Here is a 19,685-nt window from a genome sequence, read left to right as displayed (position 1 = left end):
TATCGTCCGTATGCACACCAACATAGAGTCGAAGGGATTGACATGGAATTTGGGGCGATCACAAATTGCGTGGTGCGCTCTTTCTCTTTTCCGGACACTCACGACAATGTGTTGGCCAATCCATTGCATTCAATCCCAGCACTGACGTACGCGCACTTAGCTCATTGGAATCCCTTTTTATACCCGCGAAATTTCCAGTGTAAGTTGCTGTACGGACTGCGAGAACTTTGCCCCCAAATGCTTTCAAATAAATTCGAAGATTCGTGGAATATGCGGCTCTGCCCTAGCGAGGAGAGCAGCGTCGATGCGCTCGCGCGGATCGTCCGCGAGTGCGGCGGCGCCAGGGATCTGCTGCGCGGGCGATCGATCCACGCCCGGATCCTGGGCAGCGCCTGGCACGGCAATCGCTTCCTGGCGAATCTCCTGGTGGAGATGTATGGCAAATGCGGCAGCGTGGAGGAGGCACGGATGGTCTACGACGACATCGATCGCCCCAACATCTTCTCCGCGACGATCATGATCGCGGCGTATGGGCACAGCGGGCGCGTCGGGGAGGCGCGGATGATCTTCGATGGGATCAGCGCTTCCGAGCGGGACGTGGCGTGCTGGAACGCCATGGCCAAGGCCTACACGCGCAGTTCCGCCGAGGCCAGCCGGTTCTTCTTCCAGGGGATGCTCCAGAGGAATGTGGTGTCGTGGACGGCGATGCTGGGGGCTTGCGCGGAGAATGGGCATACGATCGAGGCTGCCCGGATCTTCCAGAAAATGCCCCACTGGGATCTTGTGGCCTGGAACGCGATGATTCACGCATATGCCGAGAACGGGCATTACTCCCAGTCGAAGCTCTTGTTTGATTTGATGCCGCAAAGAGATGTTATCTCGTGGACGGATGTACTCGCGAGCTATGCACAAGCTGGACTTGTGAGAGAAACGAAGGAAGTGTTCGATCGAACGCCGGAGTGGAGTGTGATCTGCTGGAACTGCTTGATATCAGCATATGCCGAGAGTGGGCACTTGGAGGACGCAAGGGATTTGTTTGCCAGTATGCCTGAGCGGAACACCATATCGTGGAACGCGATCTCGCAGGCATTTGCAGGAGCTGGAGACCTGGATTCCACAAAGGAAATCTTTGATGATACGCCTCACAAGGATGTCGTGTCGTGGAACTCGATGATCCAGGCGTATGCATCACAAGGCAACGATCTGGAGCAAGCTGGAACAACCTTCCAGAGAATGCCGCAGTGGAGCATGGTGTCATGGAACACCATCGTCTCGGCCTACGCTCAAAAGGATCTTTTGGTGGAAGCCCGGGGATTGTTCGATGGTATGCCTCACAGGGACGTGGTCTCGTGGGCGGTGATGATCGCCGGCCACGCTCAGAATGGTAGCATCCAGGGAGCAAAAGAGTTCTTCGACAGGATGCCGCAGTGGAGCCTTCTCTCGTGCAGCTGCGTGCTGATGCTCTACGCTCAAAACGCGAGGCTGGAGGTGGCGAGGGAGATGTTTGAGTCCATCCCGCACCGCGACGTTGTCTTCTGGAACTCGATGATCCAGCGCTACGCCGAGAACGGCCACGCTCGCGAGGCTCTCGGACTTGTGGAGCTCATGTTCTTGGAGGGGGTGACGCCGACTGGTAGCAGCTTTGTTGGTGCTCTGACGGCGTGCATCCATATCGGCCTCGTCGATCGCGGGACCCAATACTTCGTGTCCATGTCCGGCGACTTTGGATTGGATCCTTCGCTGGATCACTACTGCTGCGTCGTCGATGCTCTTGGGAGAGCTGGCATGCTCGAGGAGGCCGCGGAACTGATCGAGAAAATGCCGTTCAAAGCTGACGCCGTGGTGTGGACGACGCTCTTAAACTCGTGCCGGGTTCATGGAAATCTGGAGATCGGCTCGCGAGCCGGGACGAAAATGTCCGAGTTGCAACCAGAGAGCGGTGTTCCATACGTCCTCGTCTCAAACATATACGCTGGGGAGTCCAAGGAGCCAGAAGAACTATGAGGTACATATAGCAAAAGCTCCATTTTTTTTTTAACTTGGTGCGTGGAACTTTTGACAGTGATTCGCAGACTGGATTCGTCCTGTCGAATATACCTTGATTGCCATTCGGACAAAGGAATCTCGAGGTATTTTTCTATTTCTACAGGTGTCGTGCTTAGTTTGATGGACAGATGGCGTTACTCTCTTGCAAGCGGTGATCACGGAGCTTCAACGGGAAAGATCTACACACGGTGGTGAGCTTGGGCCTCGATCGTGGCAACAAGAGTTTCGTGAGAGGAAGGGATTGCATAGCAAAAACGCGATAACAGGTGAGGAGCCCTTGCTCAAAAGTGGTGCTTTTTGCTAACTGCTGTGACCAGGAAGCGCAATGAGCGATCGCACCCTGAGATGGAGGCATTGCTTGTTGAGACACCATGCTCACGACTGGGCGATTCTCATTGCTCTGGCCATCTTCGAGTTGCTTTTGCTCAAAGTGATCCATCCCTTCAGGAGGTACATGAACGAGTACATGATCAATGATCTCAGGTTCCCGGTGAAGAGCTTCACGGTCCCAATCGCGGCGCTTGTGGTAAGAAAAGAGGGATCTTTACTTGCTTTCTCGCTAAGTTCCATTCTGATCAGGTGATATCGTTCGCGATTCCTCTTCTATTCATTCTTGGCTACTATTTCTTCAAGAGGAACACCCGTGATTTGCATCATGCGATTCTTGGTAAGAACTTTTTCTGGCTTCTAAGTTCTCATATCTCTCTCCTATCGATCCAGGCTTGTTCTTCACGGTTATCATCACCTCCGTGATCACCGATTCCTTGAAGAACTTGACGGGCCGACCCCGGCCAGACTTCTTCTGGAGATGCTTTCCAGACGGCGTTCCGGTATTGTTTCCTGGAATTTCTAGAGTCTCGAGGTAAATCCTTGTTGGTTCTTGCTTCTAGCATTTCAAGCCAATCTCTGGAGACGTCGCTTGCACTGGCTCGGCAGGCGAAGTTCGTCAAGGCTACAAGAGCTTCCCAAGTGGTCACGCTTCCTGTAAGTTTTCCTTTTTCTTTTCTCTACGTCGCAAGGGAGCTTAAAACGATCATTTGTTCTTCACAGGGTCTTTCGCGGGGTTGGGATACTTGTCATGGTACCTCGCAGGTAGAATCAAGTTTGCTGGTCATAGGGGTCGCATTATCAAGTTTGTGATCGCCGCGCTTCCTCTCGTTGGAGCCACCTTGGTTGCCATTTCGATTATGAATGACTACTGGCACCACTGGAGTGATGTCGTTGCTGGAGCAGTCATTGGTACCATTCTATGTTCCATTTTGCGAGAGTTTCTCACGGCCGTGGCTCTTTCACAGGTTTGGTCGTTGGAGCGTTGTGCTACAGGCAGCAATTCCCGATAGATCAGGAACGCGGCTTGATCACTGAGGAAGAGCTTGGCGTCCCGAATCAAGCCCAAACCGACATAGAAAATGGAAACCAAAATCAAAGGCAGCCAATAAATAAATGAAAAAGAGCATTTCTCTGTTTTTAGGGTTCTTGAGTCAGTGATTAGGGTTTTGGCGAGCAATGGGTGCCCGCGGAGGCCCTCTCGACGTCTTAGGCTACGAATCGCCGCTGGTCTCAGTGGCCGAGTACCATAGCTCGTGCAAAGCGCTGCTCGAGGTGCGATCGCTTTGTGTTAATTTTTTTTTTTTCTCATGACTGGCGCTTACCAGGCTTTGGAAGCAGAGATTGGCGACGAATGCATGGAAATGGATGAACAAATAAGGTAGGATGAAAGAAATCTCGTGTGCTCAGAGTGTTTTGTTTTCCTGAAGGGTGGACGATCTCAAGTTTCTTAGCCCCGACGATCTCATCAACATAGCTGTTGAGAACACGTCTACGGTAAGTCATTCTTTTGATTTCTTCCCCCTTTACACCCCTTTTCGTAGCGAGAAATCTGTCTCACGAACCACGCCAGTATACTTGCACAATCGGAGGGGAGACGAAGAGGTGCAAGAACTGGGAGACCTTGTGATGGACCCTCTAGAGCGACCTTGCAAACGGTAACCGTTTTCGTTTTCTTCTCTTTTGTATTCTCATGCTTTGGTATGAATTCAGGATCCTCAAGTCGAAAGCATGCTTCACAGGCTGATCGAGGAGCGAAACACAGCGAAGGCAAATGCGGCTGCCACCCTGCATTCGCTCCGGTAGTATTTCTCTGAGTGTTCCAGCGCAAGTCCTGATTGCTCTTTCTTCTTTCTCTCCAGTGTGACTGAAACTCAAGCGCAAGGTGATACCAGACGCTTCGGCAGAAGGCTTCGAACTGCTGGTCCATTGAGGTTTGTGACTTCACTGATAGAAGAGGTAAATTCGAGTTTCAAAACGTAAACGAAGTACTTACGCTTTTCCTGCAGCCAACCTCGCCGTTATCTTTGACTGAGGGCAACGAAATAGCCCCTGGCGCTGAAGTTTTAATCTCGATAGATTTCCACAATGGGACAAATTTGAAGGTATGTCGCCATCTCTCTTTTCTGGTCGTTCTAACATCGGAGAAAAATACAGATTCAAGAGCTGGTTGTTCTTGGTAGACAGTCGCTTTGTGAATTCAGGGATCAACTCCATTGTCTGACGGACGAGCTGGCGAGAAAAAAGGGGGTGGCATCTCCGTCGGGATACTTACTTATAGAGGTTCGATGGTTTAAAACTCTTTTTTGGTGTCTGTCAAGCTGACATTGCTGCACAGGATGTATTCTACAATGACATGCGACACCCTGACGCCGTCGATTACAGTGAAAACATAATCAGCTGGATAGCGGAACAAGACGATACTCGACAGACGAGACGCTCGAGGAGCAAGCTTTCAAAGCTTCCCTCTTTTAAAAAGGCGAGCATGGAAGAAACGCACTTTCGCGATCTCAACTTTAAGCTGGGGTCCAAGTACCTCTACTGCCATCAGGCAAGTACTTTCTTTCTTCTTTCACCTCACTTAATGGACGTCTGTCTTCACAGGGCGATTGCAAGCATGTGTTCGTGATTCGAGACATGAGATTGATCCATGAAGACGATACTCGGAGTCCGTCAACTTATCCGGTGCTCAGATTCCTCCCTCGCCTCCGCTACCGCAAGTGCAGCATTTGCTCCGTGTACCGGGCCAGGAAGATCGTCCGCGACGACAAGCTCGCCCCGTCAAATCCTTGCTTCTTCTGCGACAGCTGCTACTATTCCCTCCACTACTCGTCAGAGGGAGTGCTCCTGTACGAGGACTTCAGCGTCGAGGACTGCCATCACGAGTGAGTGATCTCCTTCTTCCTGCGATCACGGGTCGGCACTGAAAGAACAGGCTCGTAGTACCATCCATCCTCCAAAAACTTTGGCCTTCTTTCGAGGTACGATCGATTCCAAACGCATGGCTGAGCTAAGTTGTTTGTTTTGCTCCTCCTTTTTCCATACAGGATGATGCGAACAATCCAATCCGCGATCGAAAGCTTCCAAGGCTGCTACTGTGTATGGTGAGAGGGTTAGATTAGTAGTGGATAAGTGTGATTCCGTACAAGCCAAAAATAAAAAGAGAGAGTGTCGACATTCTGCCGGCGCGTGGACGTGCGGCCTTCCGAGCTCTAAAAGTTTAAAGCCGCGCTACAATGAGGGCACGCAACCAAGTGTGCTACAATGCGCTCGTTGCCAGAGAGAGCGGAGCGATTCGCTGCGCAGCTGGAGCGCGCCAGCGCTTGATCAGACGAGGTAAATCTTTGGAGAATCGGCGCCTTCCTTCTTGAAATTTTCACGCCGCCGGGGGCTGCGAGTCCAGGAATGCTGTGCAGCGCGCGGATTATTGAAGTGGGAAAGAAGGAAGGGATCGCGGCGGCGATGGGATGATCGCTGGTAGGAAGAATGACTCCATTGCGGAAGCTCTTTCTCACACCTCCCTTCTCCCTTTTCCTTTTCCCTTTGTCTCTCCCCTTCCTCAGGTAGGAATTGGCCGATCGCTTTGGTGCGTAATGACATCAGGTGAGACTTTCACGTCTTTTTGGTAGCGACTGCTTAGAGGTGTGCGTCGCTCTCCAAGGAACAAATTTAACTTAGGGGAGGAGAAAATGATAAGTCTTCCGTCAAATATCTTGCTGCGAGTGCTCGGGCCTTGCCTGCTAAATCTCCCGGAGAGAATTCTCGACGCTGCAGGTACTGAAATTGCTTAAAGCTATGCTATGCCGCTCTCGCGAAGCTTTAGGATTCCCGCTGAGCGTTCCTTAGACTAGCCTTTGAAAACCTGTGCGTGGACTCACTTCTTTTTCTTTCTTTTTTCTTCGATTCCAACCAGGTATAGTGAGAACAGCAGCCGCGGCTATGTGCGAGAGTGATGGCGATGGTGGTTGTCGGAACGAAGGGGAGGCACTGTTCCTTAAGATCTTGGCGATGGTGGCAATCCTGGTAACCGGCGTTATGGGCGTAGCTCTGCCACTTCTCGGCAAGAGGTTGACGTGCTTGAGGACGGACCGTGGGTTTTTCCTCATTGCCAAGGCTCTTGCGGCGGGAGTGATTCTAGCGACGGCCTTCGTGCACATCCTCCCCGACGCGATGCTGGTCCTCCAGAGCGAGTGCCTGCCCGAGATACCGTGGAAGAGGTTCCCGTTTGGAGGCTTCATAGCGATGTTTTCAGCCATGGCAACTTTGGTGGTGGATCTTCTCAGCACGGGGTTTTTCGAGAGAAAGCACCATAAGCACGCAAGTTCAAGCTCGCTGGAGGACCAAGACTTGGACGTGGAAGCAGGGGCCGACAGTAATGGCTCCCAACCCAAGCTTCACATTGTTGGGATGCACGCTCACGCTGCCTCTCACAGTCACAGTCATCCTCAGGGACTACACGGCAAGGAACTCGGTTTCGAGCACCTCGGGCACGCTCATTCTGCCAGTTTCAGTGACGAGGACGACGAGTTTGCTCGCATCCGGCATATCATCATCTCGCAAGTAAGTTTGCGTTCGCTTCCTTCCGTTTCCTTGAGATTGATTCGAAGAGTTTCTAGGTGCTGGAGCTCGGTATCATAACACACTCGATCATCATCGGCTTGTCCCTGGGTGTTTCGCAAAGCCCATGCACGATCAGGCCACTCCTAGGGGCACTCTCGTTTCACCAGTTCTTCGAGGGATTTGCGCTTGGAGGATGTATCTCTCAGGTAAAATCTCCCTTTCTTCCCTCAAGCTGGGTTTTCTCAAATTCCAGAACTCCACAGGCCGGTTTCAAGCCGCTGTCCGTGGTAATCATGGCAGTGTTCTTCGCGATCACGACTCCGGGTGGAATAGCCATTGGAATTGGGATCTCGGAAGTGTACAATCCAAAAAGCGTAAAAGCTTTGGTGGTGGAGGGGGTGTTCTACTCGGTGTCAGCGGGGATTCTAGTGTACATGGCGCTTGTAAATCTCATCGCAGCGGATTTTCTCAGCAAAAGAATGAGGTGTGACCACAGGCTGCAAACGCTGTCGTTGCTCTCGCTCTTCACTGGAGCTACCTTAATGTCATTACTCGCCTTCTGGGTGTAGATCCACGGCTGAGATTCAAAGGGACCGGATATTCTTTTATCCAACGGCTGAGATTTAGGATCATCCTCTTGCGCGTCTCTTCTCGATGGATGGATCGCGAGCAATGCCTTGCGCTCATCCGGTCTTGCCGGACAGCCCCCGCCGCCAGGAGCATCGAAGATCGCATCCCCTTCTCGCTCCGGCTCGATCCCTTCGTCTCCAACAAGCTGATCGAGATGCACGGCAAGTGTGGGAGCCCCAAGAACGCGAGGGCGGTGTTCGACAGGATCGTCGCCAAGAACTCGATGAGCTGGGACCTGATGCTGTGCGCTTACGCGAGGAACGGGAGCCTCGCCGAGGCGGAGGCGATCTTCCATGCCATGCCGAGGAAGAGCTTGATCTCCTGGACGACGATGCTGGCGGCAAACTCCAGGCACGGGCGATGGATCCATGCCAGGGAGCTCTTTGACGGAATGCCACAGAGGGATCTCGTCGCCTGGAACGCGATGCTGTCGGCGTATGCCGCCATGGGGCATCTGGAAGAGGCCAAGAGAGTCTTCGAATCAATGCCGCAGAAAACGCTAGTGTCCTGGAGCGCGATGCTCACAGCGTACTCGTGCAAGGATTTGTTGCTAGAATCTGGAATTTTCTTCGATTCCATGCCCCAGAGAGATCTGGTTGCGTGGAACGAGATGCTCGCAGTGTATGTTCGTCATGGGCATCTGGATCAAGCCGAGCTTATCTTTGACCAGATGCCGGAACACGAGAGGGTCTCCTCCACGGCGATCTTGGACGTTTTCACGCAGCGTGGAGATCTCGAATCGGCCAAGAGAATGTTTGACGAAATGTCGGAGAGAGACATCGTAACCTGGACTTCGATGCTATCATCATATGCCACTACTGGGCATTTGGAGGCGGCAAAAAGAACCTTCGATTCGATGCCACAGCATAATCTCGTTGCCATGACGGCAATGCTTCACGCTTACGGACAATGCGGCGCTGTCGTGCAGGCCAGGCGGATATTCGAATCCATGCCATACGGGAATCTCTTCTCTTGGAACTCTATGCTGTCGGCATTTGCCGCGAGCGGGCATATACTGCAGGCTAAGAGGCTTTTTGACGTCATGCCCGAGCATAACCTCGTCTCGTGGAGTGCAATGCTGACTGCCTACGCCCATGAAGAGAATGTGAAATGTGCTAAGCGCATATTTTCCGAAATGCCCGAGAAAGACGTAGTTTCGTGGAACGCTATGCTCGCAGTGTATGCCCAAAACGGGCATCTGCGGGAAGCCGAGGATCTCTTTGACCGCATGCCGCGTGTCGATCTCGTCTCGCTGACCGCGTTGACCGTCGCGTATGCCCGCAGAGGAAGGCTCGAAGAATCCAAGCACGCGTTTGACCAGATGCCACAGCACAGCTTGGTATCCTGGACGGCAATGCTCGCGGCATATGCCGAGAACGGGCATCTTGAGGAGGCCGTGAGAACGTTCAACGAGATGCCACTGAGGAGCTCAGTGTCGTGGAACGTGATGCTCTCGGCATATGCCCATGCCGGATTAGTGGAATCCACGAAGAAAGTGTTTGATGAGATGCCGGAACGGAGCCTTGTCTCGTGGACGATCCTGCTAGTGGTCTACGTCCAAAAGGGGCACTACGCCGCAGCTCTGGAGCTCTTCGACTCGATCGACTTCTCGGACGACGTTTGCTTCCTGGCGGCGTTCGTGGCTTGCAGCCACGGGGGGAAAGTTTACCTTGGTCGCTGCTGGTTCATCTCCATGAGGCTCGACTATGGATTGGCGGCGTCCAAGCAGCACTACTGTTGCATGGTCGATCTGCTGAGCAGGGCAGGATATCTTTCGGAAGCTAGAGATCTTCTCCACAGCATGCCCTTCGTTCCCGACGCCTTGGAGTGGACGTGCTTGCTGGGAGCTTGCAGGAGCTACAATGATCTCCGGCTTGGACAAGGCGCCGCGAGAAGCCTGCTAGATTTGGATCCCAAGAATGCAGCTGCCTACGTCTTGCTCGCAAATGCTTATTCTGTGCTCGGCAAACGAAGAATTCGGCATTCCAAACAGGATCAATCGAACTTGCAGCTAGCAAACTTACCATAATTTACAAAGCAGTAGACTGGGAAGCCAAAGTATGGCCTCAAGCTTGCTGGGATGAGTATTACGTTAGGATTCAAGTCCTTGTTGAAGTCATCCTTCCACTACCTGGATGCTTTGTCAATCTCCAAAGTAGCAAAGGACAATGCAGGCGCTCTCCATTCTTTTTTCTGTGCAAAAGAAACGAATTAACTGTGCCATGTATTTTATTTTCTGCCACGTGTTAACTAAGTGTCAACATTCCAGAGGTTCCAAAAGTATAATAAGGATAGATTATACTATTTCATTGAACACTAGCTTATTAAAGTACTTTTGTACAGTTGAAAGAGCTCTTGATTATAGTTTTTTGTTCTTAAGATTCCTTGTTGATAGTGCTAATGTTACTTTTCATTACATCATCCACTTGCTTTTCACTTCCCATCAAAGCCTTCTCACAAACACTTCTAGATCCTTGGCCAGCTTTTGCTTCCATCAATTCAGGAATTAACACGTGGCAGCTTTTAATTGAACCCACTTTGGGCTTTCACCCTAAAACTTGTATTAATATTCAAACTCGGGATTATTACATTAGGAAGAAGAGGAGTTACCTCGTCTTCGGCTGCCAGGCAAGTGGCAACAAGCAGCTTGTGGCCGCCATAGCCAACAAGCTCGGCTACGATGTTTACAATCTAAATACTGGCTTGGTGGCGCAAGGCACAACTGATGGCAATCTGGGAGGCTGTGTTCATGGGATCGGTGAAGATGGCGGATGTTTTGGACATGAGCGATGGACTGTGGGCTCCGGACGAGAGGATCTTCGTATTCATGCGGACGAATCCAAGCCGGACACCGTCTTCCCGGGCTGCCAGCCGGATCGATTTCTACGCGGCCATGGCTTCCAGATGCTCAAGAGGACTCTGAAGCTCCACTTGGGCGTGGAGGATCACAGGCTCCTGGGCGAGATTAAGGGGCTGATGATGGATCGGGAGAAGGAGAGCAACGTCGGCGAACTCCTGGCGCTGGTGCTGGGGACGAACAGCGGCTCCAATTCGGACGTGGTGCTCGAAAAGGTGGCGGCGCATCTCAAGAGCAAGAAAACGTCGCTAGCCTTCCCGCCCTTGCTCTTCACACCGAATACTTCCGGAGCTCCAGCGGCGCAAGCAAGCACCCCATTCATGCGGACAATTTTTGGCAGAGGAGGAGCTCGTCCATTTTTGGCGGAACGGCGGCGCCGATTTTGGGCGGAGGAGCAAGCACTTCCTTTACGGCGCCGCCGATTAGCACACCCTTTGGGACGGCGACGTCGGGAGGTGGAGCTCCAGCAAGCACGCCCACGGTGGCGACCATTTTTGGCGTTCCAGTAGGCATGACCGGTGCGGCGGCGTCGTTGGCGGGAGGAGGCGCGAGCGAAGTTTTACGGCTGCTACAACCTAGACAAGCATTACGGCATGACCATGGACAACTTAGACAAATTCCCCGGAATCCACTGAAGAAAAGAAGAAAACTCTCGCAGTTTCCTTTATTGTTAAGTTAAGTTTTGGATGATCAAAGAACGCTCAAAAAAAGTTATTGGGGCGTGCTTATATAGGAATCTTATATAACTGAATTGACATTACCTTCCGGAACTTCTTTTCCCCAGTAAGTTCCTTGCGCAATGTCTTGCAGGCCCTTCGTTTTCAATTGAACTTTGATGATCAACCTTGTACCAGAAACAACAAACTACAGCAAACTGACTGTGCTTTAGGACATAACCAGAAGACATGTTGTACAACATTCAGGACGCTTTCACTTATCCAAAGAACATTCTTATTCGAGAAAAGATTAGGGTTTAGGCATGGCTTGCGATCATAACCAATCACAGATCAAGAGCGCGAACATACACCTTGATCTGTTAACCAAAAGGCTAAACTGGGGTCTTGGCCCACAACCAGTGATGTCTGGAAGCATTATGCTCATGTCCACACTAAAGAGCTATTTCGACTATGCTGCATGGTACTCTTGCGGATACCCTACGTGACACTCATGGGGATTGGGCATTCCAGGGTTGACATGCTTGAGAAGTACGGAACTGAATGTGAAAGGTGGAAGCCAATTACATCACAGTTTGTGGAGGCAAGCAAAGGGAATGTGGACGTGGAATTCTGGAAAAACTATCCGCTTATTTAACAATAGATCACAGCGTTTAGTGACCACAGTAACTGATGCTGTGATTGAGTGCTCCTGGATGATGAACCAAGGCACTGATGAGAAGCTGAAGATGTCCTGAGTTTTAAAGGAGAAGAAAGATGAGGAATATCTGTAAGTAAATTTCACTACTGTTCACTTGGCGCTCAAAGGGAATGATGGTGTGGAGAAAGACGTTGGGGCATATGGGATATGAGATGATGAATTTGACTCTAGCACTTCACTGTACGATGTCTCCACCAAATAAGGCGCTCTATGGCAAATGAGTCCAACAACTATGTTCCTGTCAGAGCAAAAACTTTGACCTGTGTACCTTAAGCTTAGTTTTGCAGCCATCCCAGGCCTGCAAAATACAAGCACAAAATCAATACGTTAAACATTGAAACAATGTTAGACACCTTCTAAGACGGCGTTAATTGCAATAGTTGGAATATGGAGGCCCACGACCCTCGTCCTGTCAGAGGATGTCGTTTCTAACCGGGCGACTCTCAATCTCCGGTGAGCAGCTCGGTCCTGCAGATCAAATGAGTCTGAAAGTCTTCTGAATATTGTGTCAAAGTACCTGCTTTGCAAGGGAGTTTTCCACGCTGCCCCAAACGGGAAGTATCAAACCCCCGAGAATATGGACTTCCTGTACGCGTTTCCCGACAGTGCATGCAGCTCCAAGCTTGCATTGTGGTCCGTGGGTACACTAACCAAATAACAGCATTGAGAATTATGAGTATTGTTCTTATAGCTACCTGTTGAGCAGACAATGTGTAATCCTGTATCCATCCTTCTTTTACTTGATCGTTGAGGTTCACTTTCTCATACTTAGCAAAGAGTTCTGTAGATGGCATTTCTCTGCATTACAATAAACTCTTCAGTAGCTTTAACAAAACCAGCAATTACCTTAAGGCTTCCCCGGTAGAAGGACGAAGAATTTTAAAAGCACGGGGCAGTAGACCCGTCCTAGACATGTGTTTCAGAAACAATGCAAGCTCCCCAAAGTTAAATTACCTTTCAATTGCTAGCAGAAAGTGTATCCGACCAAGCCATTCTCGCTTGGATTTGTAAAATCCATTATCTGCGAATTTATCTTTGCCGCTCGCACGCTCCAACTCTAGACATGCGGCCTATCAGAAAGGGTTAGGTACATGCAGCAATTAAAGAACCTTACCTCAAATGTCAAACCCCGGTCAATCAAAAGCACAGAATGTGTAGTAGGAGCTCCTGACATCCGGTCAACATGAACTGTCTGCATAAATACCACCAAAGATACTAAGTGCGATGACCACGGCGAACAGTTTACCTTTGGTAGGCCCTGTAGTTCAATAACTCTTGCTTTGATATCAACAATTCCGGAATCAAATTGTCCCTCCTTGCGAGCATCGTGAATGAGCTCGTCAAAAATAGTAACGAAGTACTCAAATAGCCTGCATATCCAACCTCAAAACTGTGATTATACGAAACAGTCGTACCAATTTTGCACATCCGGTGGAACACCTAGAAGTCGGTTCAGAAAGCGCGCTACATCGTGCATATCACCCTCGGCGATTCTTCCAGATGGCCGCCTATCCTCGGAGTCCACTGCCATAGATGCAATTATAGAAAACAAGATCTAAGATAACAAAGTCTCACTTGGAAATGCGTCACGAATTATCCCCACAGCTAGCAACACAGCCCTTGCTTCCATGAGAAAATTTCTCACCACCTCCTTGTTACCAGAAGTGCAACCAGGTGGAAGCACGGGTAAATCGACCTGAAAGAAAGTAGTAAAATACTGAATAGTTGAAAGAAACTCATACCTGTTCCATGACAGATTTGTACATCATAGATAACGCTTTCTTCCCATAAGCGCTGTCATAATTAAACGCACTCAGTGACGGACCAGCTCTGATGTGAAAAGCATTGTTAATAGAGACCTGTTTCAATTTCAAAATGTACACACCGACGATCCCCCTGAGTGAGTGCGCCCAGTGTTTCCAAGCGCTTGGCCACTACGGACGCAAATCGACGTTCTCCACCAAGGTTTGTAAAGAGCAGCCTGTGAAAAACGCAATGTGAGAATCGTGTTAGCTATAATTTCAAACACCTGTATTGTGGAGCAGAAGCTTGATTCGACCGATGTGTCCTGCCAAACTGCTGAATCGCCCGATCGGCACTCCATGGCAGTTCTAGCGTAACGTGTACTCTTCGACGCTACAGGAACAGATGATTATACGAAATGACACGGTCCAAAAATCCAACCTGATTGATTGCTCGACGGTCAGCTTGCAGAGATATACCAGCCGAAGCAGCTTCAGAAATAACGGCAATATGTTTCTTCCCATCCATAAACTGCTGCTTCTCGTGCATGTTTATCATCTCAATCGGAACATCCTTCCTAAAACAAAATATGTTCAAAATACAAAAGTGCTAAGCAGACTTACGTATTTCGAGCTTGATAGACGACACCTTTGCCATTTGAGGCACGGACTAACATTCCCCTACGTCCAGTCATCTCGGCTACACAATCGGGACCTCCGAGCTGAGACAATAAACAAAGAGTGACTTCCGTTAAGACGCTTCGGACGGGAGTACCTGATCAATAATATCATCTAAAGGATTGTTTGGAAAATCCAGGGAACGGATGACCTCCAAAGCTGCCATTTTTCTTGACTTCGCTTCTGCGTGTCTGTAATGTAGTTAGTTCGTTTCGAGATCATCACCGAGATGTACCTGCGCCGAAGTTCAGAAAAGTAGAGTTTCCGCGCCTGACGTATTTCACGCAACTCGTCAGCGCAAGGAGGGCATAACCATTTTGGTTCAGCAGTTTCCGCAATTGAAGTTGGAAGACACTGATAATGAACGGTCATACCACAGAGTGCACAATCCACGAGTTTGAGCGTTCTCTAAAACCCATGCGCACAAAATTAGATATGCATCGTAATTTAATAAAGATTCTTACGTTCTCCACGGCGCAAACATTGCAAGTTTTGGTATCTTCTTCACTTCCGCTAGAATCGGTCTCACATTCCGCTGAAATAGGAACTTACAAATTAATAAAAGAAGAAGAAGAAAAGGTTTACTTTCAAATTCTTCTTCCTCATCGCCACTTAAACCATCTTTGGGCTTAGCTTTTCTCGCTTCCATAACGTTTTCGTCCAAAGCGTCATTGTCACTGCCATCTTCCAAGCGAAAAAAAAGAAAAAAAAATACAACCTCGGGAGGCTTACGAATATAAAATATTACCTTTACATTGCTGTGGAAGTGGATAATAGTCTTCAACCAGCTTCAGCAGAAGCTCTTTGGGACCCGAAACAAAATCGTCGAGTTCAGCACCCTGAGATTTGTTCACAGTCAGTGTTTTATATGGCAAGAGGACTAACGCCTACGTATTTGCTTATTGCTTCTTCTGTGCGGGCTTCTCCCGTGCTCTGCAATCCAATGACAACACAGTTTCCTTCAGACAAGGCTTGCTTTGCCAATCGTACAACAGCTGGGACCTTCGCGGACATACACATATGTCGAAAAAACCGCTGGAAACAATGCACAATGATTCAGTTAAGGTAGAGAGTGTTGAAGGAGTACCTGATGGTTTGCCCAGAACACTCTCCATAATTGATTTAAAGGCTTCTTATCTTGAAGGAGCTCAGAAGCTTGCATAAATTCAACACGTAAATCACCCCAAATGCGCGTGGCTTTTGCATACATGTCCTGTTAAATCATAACGTCTCACCAGTTATGATGAAACACAATGCTGTTTTACCTTCATTGCAGCTTCTAGCGGAACCTCAACAACTTCAAATTCTGCGCCTTGAAAGCTCAAGGTCCGACACACATACATTCCCCTGCGGAACGCAGAAAAAACGTTTTCTCGTTGTGGCTAAGTAGCTTAAGACTGACCTGGCTTTCATGTCCATTGCTACCAACTCCAGTGCGCCAACTCCTCTTTTTTCTAAAGCCGCTGCAAAGCCCGGGTTCTAAAGAGAAAAACATAGCGAAAGCATACCAAGAAAAGCGTGAAAATGAGGGAAGTCTGTTCCTTTTCCCCATAACCCCAGGCGACACATGTAGCCCAGGTTTCGAGGTTCTGATGCTCCCGTCGCCGAGCAATATACTATTCGTGCTTCAGGAAGCCTTTTCTGCCAGATACATAGATTAATCAATTATAAACCACAAAGAAGATCAATTCCCACTTGAATCTCGACAACTGCTTCACCCGTTCGAGTAGCGTGAGTTCCACTGTCGGGGATCAAGTTCTTGGCTTTATGACACTAGAATATAAAAATATGAAAACAGAATGCAACTAACACAAGCGACGAACCTCGTCAAAAGTAATCAGTCCATCGAAGTCTGGTCCACACCACTGTATAAGCTGCTGTAGCCTGGAACGGCCTTTCTCAGACGAAGCGATTAAGCTGTTGTATGTCAGGAATATGACGCCTTCTTTCACCCCTATCGCCTTGGAATCAAGTTTTCCGTATGGAAGCTTATTCAAAGCGTGCACTGCATACACGAGACACATCAGCTGTAATGATATTTGCATACAAGAAACCTTCTATGCTAGTAGCGCCGATATCGTCCAGATCCCTCCGAGCATCAAATTTAAGGTCTGATCCGACAGAGATCCACCTGCGAACAACATGAAGACCAGGTTTCCAAGTGAGGCATGTCGAAGCAAACCTTACAAGGCTTTGTGCCTGTCATGCTTCCAGTTCTCCCAGATAAGTCCAGCTACTGTTCTACCCTTCCCAACCCCAGCACCATCTCCTACAAAAAATCCTGCTCGAGTTCCATCGGCCAGATGTTGAAGATGCCTCTATAAAACATTTTGATAAGATAGTTCGAAGGCAACAAAGCCTACCTGGCATGCATATACTAATGTCTCCAACTGCAGGCATGATAGTGCTCCCAAATCCTCCATTTCTTTGGATATTCTGAGGCCATATGTAGGCTCTGGAGGCTGGATTGACGAAAGTGATGAAGTTTCCACGATCGGATCGGGATGTGGTGGACCGATCGACAACTTCGATGGCCTCTACACAAAGTAGTACTAGTCAGAACCACTAGAGAAGAAACAGGCATTACTCACGTAGTCCATGAAAGTATCTCCAACTGTTCCATTCTCATCCTCTTCTTTCTCCACTTCTAGAGCTACCTGGAAAGCTCATCAAAAGAACAAAGATATAAGCATTTCCTTCCCATGAACGATCTTACCTCGTTAATTTCTTCCAAAGAAGCATCGCCAAACTTGTTCCACAAAAGAGGATCGTCCACGTCCTTGTTGCCCGCGCTCAAGTAGGAAAGGTGTGCCAGCGAGTTCATGTACCCCGCGAGCTTCGCGGGATCCACTGCGAGCTCCACCCTACACTGCGGGCACACAAACCTGGACAGATCAGGCGGGACGCTCAGCACGGCCCGGCAATTCGCACAGGGAAGCTGTATCTTGGAAGAATCCGCGGGAGCGCGCGGAGGAGCCGACGATGGCCGCGGCGGCGGCGGAAGATGAGGCAACGGCGGCGGCGGAGGCAGCATCACCTGGGGATGGAGCTGCGGGGGCAGCATTTGCGCGAGCTTGCATTTGGGGCAGCGGAACTCGATCACTCCGGGAGGCACATTGAGAACGCATCGGCATCCAGCGCATTGTACCTGGCACGCCGCTGGCGCTGGGGCCGATCCCGGAGGAGGAGGAGGAGGCGGAGGAGGCGATCGCTTCGAAGCTCCCGCCATAGCTAGGGCTTTAGAGAATGACAGTTTAAACCCTAAAGATAAATCCAAAGTATACGAATATCCTACGCCACGCTGGCTAGCAATGTCATAGGGCACGCGTCACACTTGCATGCTCCAGCACCGCTAAGGAGCGAACACGTGTTGCACCGAAGGAGATATCTCGCAGATCAAAACCCAGCGTTGCCCTTCTAGCCCCTGTCCTTCACTGTTCTAGAGAAATTTTTTAGATTGCGCAGTAACTGCTAGAATCGATCAATCCAGGAGAGGGAAAAATGCCGCAAGCACGCGTCAACACTAGCTTCGATGGACCCAATGTGGATGTTTTGATCGACATGGGGCATCCTCTTCTCAACCGGATTGTGGATGGATTCATCAAAGTCGGAGGGGTGAGCCATGGAATAGCTTGATAGTTCCAATCTTGTCTCTCTAATCTTCCATTTACAGACCGGCGCCCTCCATGCGGCAGCCCAAGAGTCCATGCGCTACGTCTCTCAAGGTATGTGGATTGGATATTCTCCTCAGCATTGTGCTAACAGGGCTTTGTGCTTGCGGCAGAGAGTGCTAACAAGAGGTCTCTCGAGAAATCGGTAAGGATTCTTTATTCACTATTGAAAACTTTACCAAAATCTCAATTTTCTTTTGCTGGTCTCCAGGTGAATCAAATGGGGAAGGAGTGCTTGCAGTGGGGTAAAGAACTCGGTCTCCTCTAAAGCGTTTCTTACACGCTTTTGATCAAATGCTTGCTCGCTCTCCAGGAATGGTGGCTGGGATTTACTCCGGGATGACCTACACGATGCAGGAAGCTCGCGGAGTCCATGACTGGGTTCTCGATTTTTCTAGTTTTTTTATGACGATTTTTTCTAAAAACAATTGTTCTTGGGTGCGCAGAAGAACGCATTGCTGGGTGGAGCATTGACGGGAGCGGCACTGTCGCTGACCGATTCAAACGTGACCCACGAGCGCGTCATTTCGAGCGCGATTACTGGCGGAGCGATTGCGACCGCGGCCGAGTTCCTCCGAAATCTCACTTGAAAATCACACATTACTCTGTTCAAGCTTTGTTTCATGGTGGTACTAATATATATATACCTTGTGAGATTGCAAGCTTATTCTATGTGATGACAAACTGCCTAAACTATATTAATTGTGTGATTCTTCCGGAAGGGACACTGTCAATAGGTAGTGATGTATCATCTACTAACCAGCTGCCGGAGAGCCTCTTCAAGAGCCTCGGAAGAGAAATCCTGCTTACAAGCCTGCCAGACGCAATGTGAGGAGAAAACCGAGGAACAAAGGGGGATGTTTACCTTGATATGAATGTGATGAAACATGGATGAACTAGCAGTAGAGACGCTCGCGCCGACCAGTTCCACTTGAAACCTGGCTACCAAATGAAGAATCTTGCTGAAGAGGTCTTGCTGCCGTTTGCTGATCACAGTCACGAGTGCACTGCTTCCGCACATAGTCACAGCCACATTTGGCGCTGGCGTTGGATGGAGAGCACGTCGCATCCGCGCTGCCTTCTGTGCGGCCTTTCGTTTCTCGGAAAGATCTTCGAGCTCGACTTGTAGTCCTTGAATGTACTTTAGAACCTCGTCCACCAAAGCTGGCTTGGTCATCTGTGAAGAGACAAGAAGTTTGGCCCTCATTAGTAGCACCGAGTGGATGATGGGTTTACCTTTGGAGGTGGCTCAGGCAACACAGCTTCCATCCGCGCAAACAGCTGATTCATTTCCTTCCTCCTCTCTCGCTCGCCCAAGACGTGGCTTTCTCGTTTGGACCCCACGACGCGCAGCTTCTTTCGATAATCCGGAGTTTGTGGAGCCTCAGCAGCAGCTGCATCCTTACAAAAACTGGGGGCATCGAAATAATGATCAATCAGAGCACTAGAGGACTCAAAATCCCACAGGCGTTCAGCCCAAGCAGCCATGGCAAAATGAGAAACAGAAAGCCTAGTATTGACTACGGAATTCACCCACGTGACGCTCGACAGCGATTTTGCAGTTCACTGTGGCCGCGTTATCGTAAAGGACAGAAATCCTGCAAACAAGTTGATGTCAGTAGTCCATGCTTCTTGATGGGCACCTCAAAACTCAAAACAGCATACAGATAGATCGATAGATAAAAAAATGGTACGTACCGATTGCCTATGCCATAGTTCTCCAGGAATCACGCCTGCCTTTAACTTGCAGAAAACTATGACTCATTCCCATCCAGAGGACCAACTTGGAGAACTAGAAAT

The 19,685-nt window shown here is 49.6% G+C and overlaps 7 protein-coding genes across 11 annotated transcripts; 5 read left to right on the top strand and 2 right to left on the bottom strand.

The window, feature by feature from the left end:
- The first annotated feature begins 42 nt into the window (after positions 1 to 42).
- Positions 43 to 2,307, top strand: LOC112346767 (pentatricopeptide repeat-containing protein At4g02750-like). Its single transcript, XM_024676359.1, has 2 exons — positions 43 to 2,129; positions 2,175 to 2,307. The coding sequence occupies exon 1, from the start codon at positions 43 to 45 to the stop codon at positions 2,002 to 2,004; it is 1,962 nt and encodes a 653-aa protein (XP_024532127.1). The 3' UTR covers positions 2,005 to 2,129; positions 2,175 to 2,307.
- Positions 2,308 to 2,500: 193 nt separating this feature from the next.
- On the top strand, positions 2,501 to 3,386 carry LOC9640377 (putative phosphatidate phosphatase). Its single transcript, XM_024676358.1, has 3 exons — positions 2,501 to 2,625; positions 2,767 to 2,876; positions 3,097 to 3,386. The coding sequence occupies exons 1-3, from the start codon at positions 2,501 to 2,503 to the stop codon at positions 3,384 to 3,386; spliced, it is 525 nt and encodes a 174-aa protein (XP_024532126.1).
- Positions 3,387 to 3,516: 130 nt separating this feature from the next.
- Positions 3,517 to 7,531, top strand: LOC9640375 (zinc transporter 10). 5 transcript variants are annotated; one of them, XR_002992565.1, is made up of 12 exons: positions 3,517 to 3,648; positions 3,702 to 3,754; positions 3,804 to 3,870; positions 3,918 to 4,031; positions 4,087 to 4,175; positions 4,236 to 4,332; positions 4,383 to 4,478; positions 4,531 to 4,656; positions 4,712 to 4,924; positions 4,978 to 5,354; positions 5,421 to 5,850; positions 5,937 to 5,977. XR_002992565.1 is itself a non-coding variant. In XM_024676371.1 (8 exons), exons 3-8 carry the CDS (start codon positions 5,841 to 5,843, stop codon positions 7,500 to 7,502), a joined length of 1,266 nt encoding a protein of 421 aa, XP_024532139.1. In that variant the 5' UTR covers positions 5,252 to 5,354; positions 5,421 to 5,709; positions 5,777 to 5,840; the 3' UTR covers positions 7,503 to 7,531. The 5 variants fall into 5 exon arrangements, 3 of the variants coding, with proteins under 3 accessions (XP_024532139.1, XP_024532140.1, XP_002971787.2); XR_002992566.1 differs by having other exon boundaries at positions 3,591 to 3,648; positions 3,715 to 3,754; XM_024676371.1 differs by lacking the exons at positions 3,517 to 3,648; positions 3,702 to 3,754; positions 3,804 to 3,870; ... (4 more) ...; positions 4,531 to 4,656; positions 4,712 to 4,924 and adding exons at positions 6,035 to 6,147; positions 6,287 to 6,933; positions 6,990 to 7,139; positions 7,197 to 7,531 and having other exon boundaries at positions 5,252 to 5,354; positions 5,421 to 5,709; positions 5,777 to 5,850; positions 5,937 to 5,976.
- Positions 7,532 to 7,591: 60 nt separating this feature from the next.
- LOC112346766 (pentatricopeptide repeat-containing protein At4g02750-like) lies at positions 7,592 to 9,592 on the top strand. Its single transcript, XM_024676357.1, has one exon. It carries the CDS (start codon positions 7,592 to 7,594, stop codon positions 9,590 to 9,592), a length of 2,001 nt encoding a protein of 666 aa, XP_024532125.1.
- Positions 9,593 to 11,683: 2,091 nt separating this feature from the next.
- LOC9640374 (protein FORGETTER 1) lies at positions 11,684 to 17,459 on the bottom strand. Its single transcript, XM_024676426.1, has 32 exons — positions 16,931 to 17,459; positions 16,806 to 16,871; positions 16,578 to 16,751; positions 16,402 to 16,532; positions 16,269 to 16,345; positions 16,038 to 16,219; positions 15,910 to 15,987; positions 15,723 to 15,855; positions 15,617 to 15,677; positions 15,480 to 15,561; positions 15,302 to 15,427; positions 15,106 to 15,249; positions 14,963 to 15,053; positions 14,800 to 14,898; positions 14,679 to 14,749; positions 14,450 to 14,622; positions 14,312 to 14,405; positions 14,161 to 14,258; positions 13,979 to 14,114; positions 13,824 to 13,930; positions 13,680 to 13,775; positions 13,537 to 13,624; positions 13,370 to 13,490; positions 13,210 to 13,318; positions 13,041 to 13,164; positions 12,909 to 12,986; positions 12,749 to 12,864; positions 12,641 to 12,700; positions 12,490 to 12,592; positions 12,312 to 12,440; positions 12,148 to 12,262; positions 11,684 to 12,092 (listed from the first exon to the last, which is right to left on the bottom strand). Exons 1-32 carry the CDS (start codon positions 17,441 to 17,443, stop codon positions 12,070 to 12,072), a joined length of 3,798 nt encoding a protein of 1,265 aa, XP_024532194.1. The 5' UTR covers positions 17,444 to 17,459; the 3' UTR covers positions 11,684 to 12,069.
- A 156-nt stretch (positions 17,460 to 17,615) lies between these two features.
- LOC9640024 (outer envelope pore protein 16, chloroplastic) lies at positions 17,616 to 18,557 on the top strand. Its single transcript, XM_024676436.1, has 6 exons — positions 17,616 to 17,829; positions 17,888 to 17,939; positions 17,999 to 18,030; positions 18,097 to 18,130; positions 18,199 to 18,266; positions 18,332 to 18,557. Exons 1-6 carry the CDS (start codon positions 17,716 to 17,718, stop codon positions 18,473 to 18,475), a joined length of 444 nt encoding a protein of 147 aa, XP_024532204.1. The 5' UTR covers positions 17,616 to 17,715; the 3' UTR covers positions 18,476 to 18,557.
- Positions 18,471 to 19,448, bottom strand: LOC112346791 (transcription factor bHLH95-like). Its single transcript, XM_024676437.1, has 3 exons — positions 19,423 to 19,448; positions 19,122 to 19,296; positions 18,471 to 19,062 (listed from the first exon to the last, which is right to left on the bottom strand). Exons 2-3 carry the CDS (start codon positions 19,173 to 19,175, stop codon positions 18,634 to 18,636), a joined length of 483 nt encoding a protein of 160 aa, XP_024532205.1. The 5' UTR covers positions 19,176 to 19,296; positions 19,423 to 19,448; the 3' UTR covers positions 18,471 to 18,633.
- Between the last annotated feature and the right edge of the window lie 237 nt (positions 19,449 to 19,685).

The sequence above is a fragment of the Selaginella moellendorffii genome, unplaced genomic scaffold (assembly GCF_000143415.4).
Source record: "Selaginella moellendorffii unplaced genomic scaffold, v1.0 SELMOscaffold_17, whole genome shotgun sequence".
Classification (NCBI taxonomy): domain Eukaryota; kingdom Viridiplantae; phylum Streptophyta; class Lycopodiopsida; order Selaginellales; family Selaginellaceae; genus Selaginella; species Selaginella moellendorffii.
Note: the sequence above shows the minus strand (reverse complement) of the source record. Positions and strands in the feature narration are given on the sequence as shown.

What these genes read in the sequence shown, in the direction of transcription:
- LOC112346767 (XM_024676359.1), top strand. Translation starts at nt 43, where the DNA reads ATGGAATTTGGGGCGATCACAAATTGCGTGGTGCGCTCTTTCTCTTTT.
- LOC9640377 (XM_024676358.1), top strand. Translation starts at nt 2,501, where the DNA reads ATGAACGAGTACATGATCAATGATCTCAGGTTCCCGGTGAAGAGCTTC. An exon ending in CTAAGTTCCATTCTGATCAG is followed by an intron (nt 2,626 to 2,766) that starts GTGATATCGTTC and finishes CTATCGATCCAG; the next exon opens with GCTTGTTCTTCACGGTTATC. An exon ending in GCTTTCCAGACGGCGTTCCG is followed by an intron (nt 2,877 to 3,096) that starts GTATTGTTTCCT and finishes TGTTCTTCACAG; the next exon opens with GGTCTTTCGCGGGGTTGGGA.
- LOC9640375 (XM_024676371.1), top strand. An exon ending in TTGGTGCGTAATGACATCAG is followed by an intron (nt 5,977 to 6,034) that starts GTGAGACTTTCA and finishes TCGCTCTCCAAG; the next exon opens with GAACAAATTTAACTTAGGGG. An exon ending in GAGAATTCTCGACGCTGCAG is followed by an intron (nt 6,148 to 6,286) that starts GTACTGAAATTG and finishes GATTCCAACCAG; the next exon opens with GTATAGTGAGAACAGCAGCC.
- LOC112346766 (XM_024676357.1), top strand. Translation starts at nt 7,592, where the DNA reads ATGGATCGCGAGCAATGCCTTGCGCTCATCCGGTCTTGCCGGACAGCC.
- LOC9640374 (XM_024676426.1), bottom strand. Translation starts at nt 17,443, where the DNA reads ATGGCGGGAGCTTCGAAGCGATCGCCTCCTCCGCCTCCTCCTCCTCCT. An exon ending in GTCTATCAAGCTCGAAATAC is followed by an intron (nt 14,115 to 14,160) that starts GTAAGTCTGCTT and finishes ATTTTGTTTTAG; the next exon opens with GAAGGATGTTCCGATTGAGA. An exon ending in GCTTCTGCTCCACAATACAG is followed by an intron (nt 13,776 to 13,823) that starts GTGTTTGAAATT and finishes CGTTTTTCACAG; the next exon opens with GCTGCTCTTTACAAACCTTG.
- LOC9640024 (XM_024676436.1), top strand. Translation starts at nt 17,716, where the DNA reads ATGCCGCAAGCACGCGTCAACACTAGCTTCGATGGACCCAATGTGGAT. An exon ending in AGAGGTCTCTCGAGAAATCG is followed by an intron (nt 18,031 to 18,096) that starts GTAAGGATTCTT and finishes GCTGGTCTCCAG; the next exon opens with GTGAATCAAATGGGGAAGGA. An exon ending in CTCGCGGAGTCCATGACTGG is followed by an intron (nt 18,267 to 18,331) that starts GTTCTCGATTTT and finishes TTGGGTGCGCAG; the next exon opens with AAGAACGCATTGCTGGGTGG.
- LOC112346791 (XM_024676437.1), bottom strand. Translation starts at nt 19,175, where the DNA reads ATGAATCAGCTGTTTGCGCGGATGGAAGCTGTGTTGCCTGAGCCACCT. An exon ending in TGCCTGAGCCACCTCCAAAG is followed by an intron (nt 19,063 to 19,121) that starts GTAAACCCATCA and finishes GTCTCTTCACAG; the next exon opens with ATGACCAAGCCAGCTTTGGT.